At 57.2% G+C, this 12,761-nt stretch overlaps 1 protein-coding gene across 1 annotated transcript in view; it reads right to left on the bottom strand.

Moving 5' to 3' along the window:
- Positions 1-2,917: 2,917 nt before the first annotated feature.
- The window catches only part of LOC115915847 (protein Wiz-like), a gene marked incomplete at its 5' end in the record, with an annotated part of 32,367 nt that continues 22,523 nt past the window's right edge, over positions 2,918-12,761 (bottom strand). Inside the window, 7 exon segments of the mRNA XM_030969562.1 lie at positions 2,918-3,062; positions 4,771-4,918; positions 7,375-7,472; positions 7,740-7,834; positions 8,284-8,363; positions 8,932-9,414; positions 10,638-11,183. Coding sequence (XP_030825422.1) covers positions 2,918-3,062; positions 4,771-4,918; positions 7,375-7,472; positions 7,740-7,834; positions 8,284-8,363; positions 8,932-9,414; positions 10,638-11,183 — 1,595 coding nt within the window.

Raw genomic sequence — 12,761 nt, 5'->3', positions numbered from 1 at the left:
TTGCAGTGAAAGTCTTCTCGATTAGGAGGCGTGGCTTCCGCCGCTCTGTTCCCCTATTGGTCAGCTGCGCCGGCTTAGGACCTATCGCGTGACAGGCGAGCCCTTAGCCACGCCTCCTCTCCGCAGCGCCGGCATCTATTGGCTGCTTTTGCTGAGGCCACGCCCCCTGTGGCGCCCTCACGTGGCCGCTCGCGGCGGTGCGGTGTCACCTGGGGTCACGTGCTTGTCACGTGTGGCGCGAGTCACGTGTTTGTCACGTGGGGTCACGGGGGGGTCCCCAAATCCCAAAAAACGGCCCGAAATTCCCAAAAACAGCCCCAAATCCCAAAAACGGCCCCAAATCCCCCAAAACGGCCCCAAATCCCAAAAAACGGCCCCAAATCCCAAAAATGGCCCCAAATCCCAAATAACGGCCCCAAATCCCAAAAAACGGCCCCAAATCCCCAAAAACGGCCCCAAATCCCCCAAAACGGCCCCAAAACCCCAAAAACGGCCCCAAATCCCAAATAACACCCCCAAATCCTCCAAAACGGCCCTAAATCCCAAAACGCCCGAAATCCCAAAAAACCCCAAATCCCCAAAACGGCCCCAAATTCCCAAACACCCCAAATCCCCCAAAACGCCCCAAATCCCCCAAAAAACGGCCCCAAATCCCCAAAAACGGCCCCAAATTCCCAAAAACGCCCCAAATCCCCCAAAAACGGCCCCAAATCCCCAAAAAGACCCCAAATCCCAAATAACACCCCCAAATCCTCCAAAACGGCCCCAAATCCCAAAACGCCAATCCCCAAAACGGCCCCAAATCCCCCCAAAAACGGCCCCAAAACCCCCAAAAGGCCCCAAATCCCAAATAACACCCCCAAATCCTCCAAAAACGGCCCCAAATCCCAAAAACGGCCCCAAATCCTCCAAATACGGCCCCAAAAAACCGGCCCCAAATCCCAAATCCCGGCACCCAAACCCATCCCTGACCCTTCCCCTCCTTCAATCCTCCCTGGATCCGCCCCAAATCCCCCCTGGATTTCCCCAAATTTCCCCCCAATTTCCCCAAATTTCCCCCAAATCTCCCTGGAATTCCCCAAATTTCCCTGGATTTACCCAAATCTCCCTGAATTCCCCCAAATTTCCCTGGAATTTCCCCAAATTTCCCCCAAATCCCCCTGGATTTCCCCAAATTTCCCTGGATTTCCCCAAATTCCCCTGGATTTCCCCAAATTTCCCCCCAATTTCCCCAAATTTCCCCCAAATCTCCCTGGAATTCCCCAGATTTCCCTGGATTTACCCAAATCTCCCTGAATTCCCCCAGATTTCCCTGGAATTTCCCAAATTTCCTTGGATTTTCCCCAAAATCCCCCTGGATCCATCCCAAATCTTCCTGGATTTCTCCAAAATTCTCTGGATTTCCCCCCAAAATTTCCCTGGATTTCCCCCAAATCCCCCTGGATCCACCTCAAATTTCCCTGCATTTTCCCAAATTTCCCTGGAATTGTCCCAAACTTCCCCCCAATCCCTCTGGATTCCCCCAAATTTCCCCCCAATTTCCCCCAAATTTCCCTGGAATTTCCCCAAATTTTCTCTGGAATTTCCCCAAATTCCCTCTGGATTTCCCCAAATTTCCCTGGATTTCCCCAAATCTCCCTGAATTCCCCCAGATTTCCCTGGAATTTCCCCAAATTTTCTCTGGAATTTCCGCAAATTTCCCCCAAATCCCTCTGGATTTCTCCCAAATTTCCCTGGAATTCTCCCAAATCTCCCCCAAATTTCTCTGGAATTCCTCAGGGAATTTTCCTGGATTTCCCCCCAATTTCCCCAAATTTCTCTGGAATTTCCCCAAATTCCTCTGAATTTCCCCAAATTTCCCTGGATTTCCTCCCAATTTCCCCCAAATTTCCCTGGAATTTCCCCAAATCCCTCCAGATTTCCCCAAATTTCCCTGGATTTCCTCCCAATTTCTCCCAAATTTCCCTGGAATTTCCCCAAATTTCCCGGGATTTTCCCCAATCCCCCCCAGGCATGCACAGACTCCGTTTTTTTTCCCGGGATTTCATCTCCAGAAGAATTTAATCCATCGTCCCCCAGTGCCGGGTACAGGAATCGCCGGAAACGTCCCGAAAAACGTGGAAATAAAATTTAAAAAAAAAAAAAAAAAATGGAAAAAAAACCCAAAACCAGGAAAAAAAAAACCCAAAACATTTTCCATTAAAATTCCTTCCGAAATCCGGAAGTTTCGGGATTCCCAAATAAAAACGGAAATTTTTTTTTTCTTTTCTCCTTTGCTTTCTACACAAATCTAGAGTTTAAAAAATTCGGGATGAGGGAGGGAAAAATGGGAATAAAACCAAGGAAAAAAAAAAAAACCAAAAAAAAGGAATTTTGGGGGAAAAAACGGAGCCGAATCCTCCCGGGATTTTGGGGATTCCCGCGGAGAATCCCACGGGATTTCCTTGGGAAAAACGGGAATTTTGGGAACATGCAACCCCGGAACCGAGGGAATTCCGACATCTACGGGGCCACGGAAAATAAAAACCAAAAGGGGAAAAGAATGGGGAATTTACAGCTCTGCCGAGGGTCCAAATGTACAAAATGCACAGCGTTTTCCCCCTTGTGGGAATCGTGGGAATTCTGGGAATTCCCTGCCCGGTTCTTTGGGATACAAAAAGGGAATTGTGTTGGTTTTGCGTGTTCGTTTCCCGGGAATTCCCGGCGGGAACGCTCCGTGTAGTGCTTGCGGCTGTCGCAGCCCGAAAACCCCAAACGCGCCCCGAGAAGCGGGGGCAGAACCGCCCGGCTGCAATTCCGGGGAGGTTCACTGATTTATCATCGGCGGGTGGTTTATTCTGTGTGTGTGGGTGGGTGTGTGGTTTGGTTTTGTTGGCGTTTTAATTCCCAGGGCTTTGGGAAAAGCAGCCGGCGGCGCTCAGGGGGCGCCGGGCAGCCGGGGCTCGGGGCGCCTGGCGCGCTGCTCGGCCGACGAGAAGTTCATGGCGAGGATGTGGCGCTGCAGGTGCCGCAGCCACTGCTCCTGGATGGACAGCGGGCCCTGGAACTGCACCTCGCAGAACCTGCAGGGCACGCGCAGCGCCGGCCCTCAGAGCGGATCGGGGGGCTTCGGGGGCAATTCTGGGGTGTGGGGGGAATTCTGGGCTTTGGGGAGCGATTCTGGGCTTCGGGGGCAATTCTGGGGTGTGGGGACAATTCTGGGCTTTGGGGGAGCGATTCTGGGGTGTGGGGAGCAATTCTGGGGTGTGGGGAGCAATTCTGGGGTTGGGGGGAATTCTGGGGTTTGGGGAGCAATTCTGGGCTTCGGGGGCAATTCTGGGCTTTGGGGAGCGATTCTGGGCTTTGGGGAGCCATTCTAGGGGGGCAATTCTGGGGTGTATTCTTTGGGGAGCAATTCTGGGGTTTGGGGAGCAATTCTGGGGTTTGGGGGCATTCTGGGCTTTGGGGGAGCAATTCTGGGGGCTTGGGGTGTGGGGAGCAATTCTGGGCTTTGGGGAGCAATTCTGGGCTTTGGGGGCAATTCTGGGCTTCGGGGGGAATTCTGGGGTTTGGGGAGCAATTCTGGGCTTTGGGGGGCAATTCTGGGGTGTGGGGAGCAATTCTGGGCTTTGGGGAGCAATTCTGGGGTTTGGGGGGCAATTCTGGGGTGTGGGGGCAATTCTGGGCTTTGGGGAGCGATTTGGGGAGGGCAATTCTGGGGTGTGGGGGGCAATTCTGGGCTTTGGGGGAGCAATTCTGGGGTTTGGGGGAGCAATTCTGGGGTTTGGGGGAGCAATTCTGGGGTGTGGGGAGCAATTCTGGGGTTTGGGGAGCGGAATTCTGGGGTGTGGGGAGCAATTCTGGGCTTTGGGGGCAATTCTGGGGTTTGGGGAGCAATTCTGGGCTTTGGGGAGCAATTCTGGGGTTTGGGGAGGAATTCTGGGGTTTGGGGTTTTGGGGGATTCTGGGCTTTGGGGAGCAATTGTGGGGTTTGGGGAATTCTGGGGTTTGGGGAGCAATTCTGGGCTTTGGGGAGCAATTCTGGGGTTTGGGGAGCATTCTGGGGTTTGGGGAGCAATTCTGGGCTTTGGGGAGCAATTCTGGGGTTTGGGGAGCAATTCTGGGGTTTGGGAGGAATTCTGGGGTTTGGGGGGCAATTCTGGGCTTTGGGGAGCAATTCTGGGGTTTGGGGAGCGATTCTGGGCTTTGGGGAGCAATTCTGGGGTGTGGGGAGCGATTCTGGGCTTTGGGGAGCAATTCTGGGCTTTGGGGAGCAATTCTGGGCTTTGGGGAGCAATTCTGGGGTTTGGGGAGCAATTCTGGGGTTTGGGGAGCGATTCTGGGGTGTGGGGAGCAGTTCTGGGGTTTTGGGAAGGAATTCCAGGATTTCAGGCAGGAATTCCTGGGTTTCAAGAGGAATTTTTGGAGGAATTCTGGGGTTTTGGGGAGCAATTCTGGGCTTTGGGGAGCAATTCTGGGGTTTCGGGAGGAATTTTGGGGTTTTGGGCAGGAATTCTGGGGTTCTGGGGGGAATTCTGGGGTTTGGGGAGCAATTCGGGGGTTTGGGGAGGGAATTCTGGGGTTTGGGCAGGAATTCTGGGGTTTTGGGAGGAATTCTGGGATTTCGGGAGGAATTCTTTTGATTTGGGCAGGAATTCCTGGGTTTCAGGAGGAATTTTGGGCAGGAATTCTCAGGTTTTGGGCAGGAATTCTTAGGATGGAAGAGCGCGGAAAATCAGGAAAACCAGCCCCAAAAAGGCTGGAAAATTGGGAAATTGCCCCAAATCCCACCTGCACTTGAGGGTGTAGATGTTGCCCACGAACTTGACGAGCGAGGTCTGGGGCGGGCGCGGCACCAGGGCGGGCACGGGGACGCCGGCCGCGCGGCGGCCGGGCTCCGGAAGCTTCGCGCGGGAACTCTCGGGCTTTCGGGGGCAGCCTGGGGGGCAGCGCGGGGGCTCAGGGCGGGCCGCCTGGCGCCCTTCCGACTTTTGCAACAGGGAGCTGGGGCGATGCAGGGGCTGGCAGGGGCCCAGCACAGCCCGTTCCGTTCCGTTCCCGTTCCTTCCCATTCCTTCCGTTCCCATTCCATTCCCTTCCTTTCTTCCCAATTCCCCATTCCTGTTCTCATTCTCATTCCCATTCCCATTCCCGTTCCCATTCCCATTCCCGTTCCCATTCCCATTCCCATCCTTCCGTTCCGCTCCCATTCCTCCCCAATTCCCCATTCCTGTTCTCATTCTCATTCCATTCCTTCCGTTTCCATTCCGTTCCCATTCCTTCCCTTCCCGTTCCCATTCCCATTCCCATTCCCGCCGTTCCGCTCCCCATTCCGTTCCGTTCCCATTCCCGGCTCCCATTCCCGTTCCCCGTTCCCATTCCCATTCCCATTCCCGTTCCGTTCCGCTCCCATTCCCGTTCCCGTTCCCATTCCCGTTCCCATTCCCGTTCCCGTTCCCATTCCCATTCCCATTCCCATTCCCGTTCCCGTTCCCATTCCCGTTCCCGTTCCCATTCCCGTTCCCGTTCCCGTTCCCATTCCCATTCCCGTTCCCATTCCCATTCCCGTTCCCATTCCCGTTCCCGTTCCCGTCCCCAATTCCCCATTCCTGTCCCCAATTCCCCATTCCTGTTCTCATTCCCATTGTCCATCCCCACTTTCACATCCCCAGTCCCCATTCCCATCCCCAATCCCATTCCTGTCCCCATTCCCAATTTCACATCCCCAGCCCCACTCCCAATCCCATTCCTGTCTCCATTCCCAATTTCACGTTCCTAATCCCCATTCCCAATCCCATCCCCAATCCCATTCCTGTCCCCGTTCCCACTTTCACATCCCCAGCCCCATTCCCATCCCATTCCTATCTCCATTCCTAAACCCCATTTTTCCCATTCCCAATCCCATTTCTCCCATCCCAATCCCATTTCTCCCATCCCAATCCCATTTTCCCCCCCAAACCCCCCAATTCCCCCCATCACTCACTGCTGAAGTTGCCCCTCTGCTCCCAAACCCCCAATCCCCCATTCATCTCACTGCTGAAGTTGCCCCTCTGCTCCTCCACCCTGACCACTCCTCATTCCCATTCCTGACCCAATTTTCCCACCCCACACCCCCCAATTCCCATTTCCCCCCATCACTCACTGCTGAAGTTGCCCCTCTGCTCCTCCACCCCAAACCCCCCAATTCCCACCCCACACCCCCCAATTCCCCCCATCCCATCACTCACTGCTGAAGTTGCCCCTCTGCTCCTCCACCTTGACCACTCCTCATTCCCATTCCCCATTTCCCATTCCTGTTCCCAATCCCCATCCCCAAACCCCCCAATTCCCACCCCAAACCCCCCATTTCCCCCATCCCATCACTCACTGCTGAAGTTGCCCCTCTGCTCCTCCACCCTGACCACTCCTCATTCCCATTCCCAACCCCATAAATCCCATTTTCCCCACCCCAAACCCCACAACTCCCACCCCACACCCCCCAATTCCCCCATCCCATCACTCACTGCTGAAGTTGCCCCTCTGCTCCTCCATCCTGACCCCCCAATTCCCACCCCAAACCCCCCAATTCCCACCCCACACCCCCAATTCCCCAATCCCATCACTCACTGCTGAAGTTGCCCCTCTGCTCCTCCACCCCAAACCCCTCAATTCCCACCCCACACCCCCCAATTCCCATTTTCCCCACCCCACACCCCCCAATTCCCATTTTCCCCACCCCAAACCCCCCAATTCCCACCCCACACCCCCCAATTCCCACCCCAAACCCCCCAATTCCTACCCCCAAACCCCCCAATTCCCCATCCCATCACTCACTGCTGAAGTTGCCCCTCTGCTCCTCCACCCTGACCACTCCTCATTCCCATTCCCCATTTCCCATTCCTGTTCTCAAACCCCATTCCCAATCCCACCATTTGCCACCCCAAACCCCCATTTCCCCCCCAAACCCCCCATTTCCCCATCACTCACTGCTGAAGTTGCCCCTCTGCTCCTCCACCCCACACCCCCAATTCCCATTTTCCCCACCCCCACCCCCAATCCCATTTTCCCCACCCCAAACCCCCCATTCCCACCCCAAACCCCCCAATTCCCACCCCCACCCCCATTTCCCCATCCCATCACTCACTGCTGAATTTCCCCTCTCTCCTCCACCTTGAGCCAGGGGCCCAGCGCGGCCGCGCACCCCGTCACCCGCCCAGCGCCCCGGGCGGCGCCGCCAGGCCGCCCTTGGGCAGGAAGGGCACGGCCAGGGCGCCGCGGCCTCGGGTGCGCCCTCCCCGAACTTCTTGGAAGGGGCGCCCGGCGCCCTGGATAGGGGGGTTGGGGGGGCGCCCCTTGTGTGGCCGGTGCCGGATCCACTCGCGCAGCGTCTCGATGGGCGGCGGCGTCGCCACGCACTTTCGGTGACGCCAAACTGCCGCAGGTGCGCCCGGGCGTGGCTGGCCAGCGCCTTCCTGTTCTCAAAGTACAGCCCGCAGCGCTCGCACGCTCTGCTGCTGGGAACGGGAAAAAACAGAAAAAATGGGGTTAAAATGGGGTTAAAATAGGGAAAAATGGAAAAAAACCAGGATAAAAACGGTGAAAATGGGGTATGGGCATTTGCTAAAGTGCGCCAGGTGCGCCGGCACAGCTGGCCAGCGCCTTCCTGTTCTCAAAGTACAGCCGCGCTACCGCAGCACGCTTCTGCTGCTGGGAACGGGGAAAAATGGAGTTAAAATAGGGAAAAATGGGAAAAAACGGGGTTACAATGGGATTATTTATACAGAAAATGGGGCGCGGGCAGTGCCCGGGCGTGGCTGGCCAGCACCTTCCTGTTCTCAAAGTACAGCCCGCAGCGCTTCGCAGCACGCGCCTGCTGCTGGGAAACACAGAAAATGGGGTTAAAATAGGGAAAAATGGGAAAAAACGGGGTTACAATGGGATTATTTATACAGAAAATGGGGTACGGGCAGTGCCCGGGCGGCCCAGCGCCTTCCTGTTCTCAAAGTACAGCCCGCACAGCTCGCAGCACGCTTCTGCTGCTGGGAACAGGGAAAAAACAGAAAAAATGGGGTTAAAATGGGGTTAAAATAGGGAAAAATGGAAAAAAACCAGGATAAAAATGGTGAAAATGGGGTATGGATATTGCTAAAAGTGCCGCAGGTGCGCCCAGGCACAGCTGGCCAGCGCCTTCCTGTTCTCAAAGTACAGCCCGCACAGCTCGCAGCACGCTTCTGCTGCTGGGAAACACAGAAAATGGGGTTAAAATAGGGAAAAATGGGAAAAAACGGGGTTACAATGGGATTATTTATACAGAAAATGGGGTACGGGCAGTGCCCGGGCGTGGCTGGCCAGCGCCTTCCTGTTCTCAAAGTACAGCCCGCACAGCTCGCAGCACGCTTCTGCTGCTGGGAACGGGGAAAAATGGGGGAAAATGGGGTTAAAATGGGAAGAAACACTGAAAAATGGGGTTAAAATGGGAAGAAACACTGAAAAAATGGGGTTAAAATGGTGAAAATGGGGTATGGATATTGCTAAAAGTGCCGCAGGTGTGCCCAGGTGTGGCTGGCCAGCGCCCTCCTGCTCTCAAAGTACAGCCCGCACAGCTCGCAGCAGGGAGAACATGGAAAAATGGGGAAAAAATGGGAAAAAAATGGGAAAAATGGGAAAAAAATGGGAAAATAATGTGCTCCCAGTCAATGCCAAGAACACCCCAAAACCATTACAAAAACAATCCCAAAACCATCCCAAAGATCCCAAAAACCCCAAAATCCCCTTGATTTCCCCAGGGCACTCACAGGCCTTGTCGTGCAGGGCCTTGGCCTTGAAGCCCAGCTCGAAGCCTTTGTGCTTGGCCTCTCCGTGCCCTCCCAGCCCACCCCAAAACCATCCTAAAACCATCCCAAAAACCCCCAAACGACCCCACAACCATCCCAAAGATCCCAAAATCCCCATGATTTCCCCATGAGCACTCACAGGCCTTGTCGTGCAGGGCCTTGGCCTTGAAGCCCAGCTCGAAGCCTTTGTGCTTGGCCTCGCCGTGCCCGCCCAGCCTCTCGGTGTCCCCCAGGGGTCTCTTGGCAGCCAGGAAGGCGCCGGGGGCGTTCTTGGAGCCCAGCGGCGCCAGCGCCAGCCCCGAGCCCGGCTTGCCCAGGGCCAGCCCCGGGGGCAGCGCCTTGCCCGGAGCCGGCCCCGGCGGCGCTTTGGGCTCCTCGTCGCACAGCCCCGCGCCCGGCTCCAGCCCCGGCGGCGCCGGCGGCTCCTTCTTGATGAGGCAGGGCTTGGATTTCTTCCTGAGGATCTCGCGCAGCGTGTCGATGGGCGAGCCGTTCACCGACCACTCGGTGACGCCCATCTGGCGCAGGTGGGAGCGCGCGTGGCTCGAGAGCCCCTTGCGGTTCTCAAAGAACTCCCCGCAGAACTCGCAGCGGATGTCGCGCACCGGGTCCGCCCGGGAGGCTGCGGGACAGGGAAAATTCCAGGGTTAGGGAGGGATGGAAGCTCCTGGATGGGCTCAGAGCATCCCCAAATCCCCAGGACGAGCCAGTGGATGTCACACACTGGGTCCATATTGGAGGCTGCGGGACAGGGAAAATTCCAGGGTTAGGGAGGGATGGAACTTCCTGGGATGGGATTTTGGGTCCCTAAATCCCTGGAAAGAGCTCAGAGCATCCCAAAATCCCTGGGATGAGCTCCCCAAAATCCCTGGGGTGAGCTCCCCAAATCCCCGGGATGAGCTCCCCAAAATCCTCGGGATGAGCTCCCCAAATCCCCGGGATGAGCTCCCCAAATCCCTGGGATGAGCTCCCCAAAATCCTCGGGATGAGCTCCCCAAATCCCCGGGATGAGCTCCCCAAAATCCCTGGGATGAGCTCCCCAAAATCCTCGGGATGAGCTCCCCAAATCCCTGGGATGAGCTCCCCAAAATCCTCGGGATGAGCTCCCCAAATCCCTGGGGTGAGCTCCCCAAAATCCTCGGGATGAGCTCCCCAAAATCCTCGGGATGAGCTCCCCAAATCCCTGGGATGAGCTCCCCAAAATCCTCAGGATGAGCTCCCCAAATCCCTGGGATGAGCTCCCCAAAATCCTCGGGATGAGCTCCCCAAAATCCCCGGGATGAGCTCCCCAAATCCCTGGGGTGAGCTCCCCAAAATCCCTGGGGTGAGCTCCCCAAATCCCTGGGATGAGCTCCCCAAAATCCTCGGGATGAGCTCCCCAAAATCCCCGGGATGAGCTCCCCAAATCCCTGGGATGAGCTCCCCAAAATCCTCGGGATGAGCTCCCCAAATCCCTGGGATAAGCTCCCCAAAATCCTCGGGATGAGCTCCCCAAATCCCCGGGATGAGCTCCCCAAAATCCTCGGGATGAGCTCCCCAAAATCCCTGGGGTGAGCTCCCCAAATCCCCGGGATGAGCTCCCCAAATCCCCAGGACAAACCCCAAAACCACTCACAGAGGTTGAGCGGCGCCATCTCCTCATGACCCTGGGATGGATCCCAGCTCCCCAAATTCACAGGAAAAACCCCAAAACCCCCCAAATCCCCAGGACAAACCCCAAAACCACTCACAGAGGTTGAGCGGCGCCATCTCCTCATGACCCTGGGATGGATCCCAGCTCCCCAAATTCACAGGAAAAACCCCAAAACCCCCCAAATCCCCGGGACAAACCCCAAAACCACTCACAGAGGTTGAGCGGCGCCATCTCCTCGTGCGCTGCCCAGGCCGGGTCCGGCGGCGCCGGCGCCTCTCCGGGATGGATCCCACCTCCTCCTCCTCCTCCTGCCCCGGCCATCAGCTCGCGCTTGATCTCCACCCTGAGCTGGTCCTGCTTCAGTTTCTTCTGCAGGGACGGCGCCGAGAGCCCCGGGAACATTTTCCTGGCCGTGGGCGGCGGTGGGGAGGCGGCGCCGGGGGCCGGCCCCGGGGGGCTCAGCGGCGCCGGGACCTTCTTGCCCAGCCCCGGGGGCAGGTGGAGCTCGGGGGGCGCCCGAGGCGGCTCCAGCGGGGCCAGCCCGCCCAGCAGGCTCTTGGCCAAGGGCTTGGGGTGGCCCGAGCGGCGGCGGGTGAGGATTTCCCGCAGCGTGTCGATGGGCGAGCCGTTCACGTACCACTCGGTGACGCCCATCTGGCGCAGGTGGGAGCGCGCGTGGCTCGAGAGCCCCTTGCGGTTCTCAAAGAACTCCCCGCAGAACTCGCAGCGGATGTCGCGGCACGGCTCCGAGCCCGAGGCTGGGAACGCGGGAGAGAAGGGGTTAAGAGGTGCTGGTGGGGGTTTGGGGGTTGTGGGAATTTGGGGGTTCCCGAGGAACTCCCCAAAGCGGATGTCGCGGCACGGCTCCGAGCTCCAGGCTGGGAACGCGGGAAAACGGGAGAGAAGGGGTTAAGAGGTGCTGGTGGGGATTTGGGGTTGTGGGAATTTGGGGGTTCCCAAGGAACTCCCCACAGAACTCGCAGTGGTGGCACGGCTCTGAGCCCGAGGCTGGGAACGTGGGAGCAAAGGGGTTAAAAGGTGCTGGTGAGGGTTTGGGGATTCCCGAGGAATTCCCCGCAGAACTGTCACAGCACGGCTTTGAGCCCGAGGCTGGGAACGCGGGAGAGAAGGGGTTAAGAGGTGCTGGTGGGGATTTGGGGTTGTGGGAATTTGGGGGTTCCCGAGGAACTCCCCAAAGCGGATGTCGTGGCACGGCTCCGAGCCCGAGGCTGGGAACGCGGGAGAGAAGGGGTTAAGAGGTGCTGGTGGGGGTTTAGGGGTTGTGGGAATTTGGGGGTTCCCAAGGAATTCCCCGCAGAACTCGCAGCGGTGGCACAGCACGGCTCCGAGCCCGAGGCTGGGAACGCGGGAGAGAAGGGGTTAAGAGGTGCTGGTGGGGGTTTGGGGTGATCCCAAAAGTTGGGGGTTTGGGGCTGTGGGGATTCACAGGAATGGGATGTGGGGATTCCCGAGGAATTCCCCGCAGAACTGTCACAGCACGGCTCCGAGCCCAAGGCTGGGAACGCGGGAGAGAAGGGGTTAAGAGGTGCTGGTGGGGGTTTGGGGTTGTGGGAATTTGGGGGTTCCCGAGGAACTCCCAAAGCAGATGTCGCGGCACGGCTCCGAGCCCGAGGCTGGGAACGCGGGAGCGAAGGGGTTAAAAGGTACTGGTGGGGGTTTGGGGTGATCCCAAAAGTTGGGGGTTTGGGGCTGTGGGGATTCCCAGGAATGGGATGTGGGGGTTCCCGAGGAACTCCCCGCAGAACTCGCAGTGGGTGGCACAGCACGGCTCCGAGCCCGAGGCTGGGAACGCGGGAGAGAAGGGGTTAAACCCCAATAAAACCCAACCAAACCCCACAAACCCCGTGTCACTCACTGAGGTTGCGCGTGGCCCCCGTAAGGCCCCCACACCCCAATAAAACCCAATTAAAGCCCCATTACACTCCACTGAACCCCAATAAAACCCCACTACACCCTACCAAACCCCAATAAAACCCCATTACATCCTACCAAACCCCATTAAAACCCCATTAAACCCCATTACATCCCACTAAACCCCAATAAACCCCAATAAAACCCCATTACATCCTACCAAACCCCAATAAAACCCCATTAAACCCCATTACATCCCACTAAACCCCATTATACCCCAATAAAACCCCATTACATCCCACTAAACCCCATTACACCCCACTGAACCCCAATAAACCCCACTAAACCCCATTAAACCCCACAAACCCCGTGTCACTCACTGAGGTTGAGCGGCCCGTCCTCGTCGGGCGCCCACTTGGCCTCGGCGGGCAGCGGGCTCAGCGCCAGCTTCGCCCCCTTCTCCT

The sequence above is a fragment of the Camarhynchus parvulus genome, unplaced genomic scaffold, assembly GCF_901933205.1.
Source record: "Camarhynchus parvulus unplaced genomic scaffold, STF_HiC, whole genome shotgun sequence".
NCBI lineage: Eukaryota > Metazoa > Chordata > Aves > Passeriformes > Thraupidae > Camarhynchus > Camarhynchus parvulus.
Note: the sequence above shows the minus strand (reverse complement) of the source record. Positions and strands in the feature narration are given on the sequence as shown.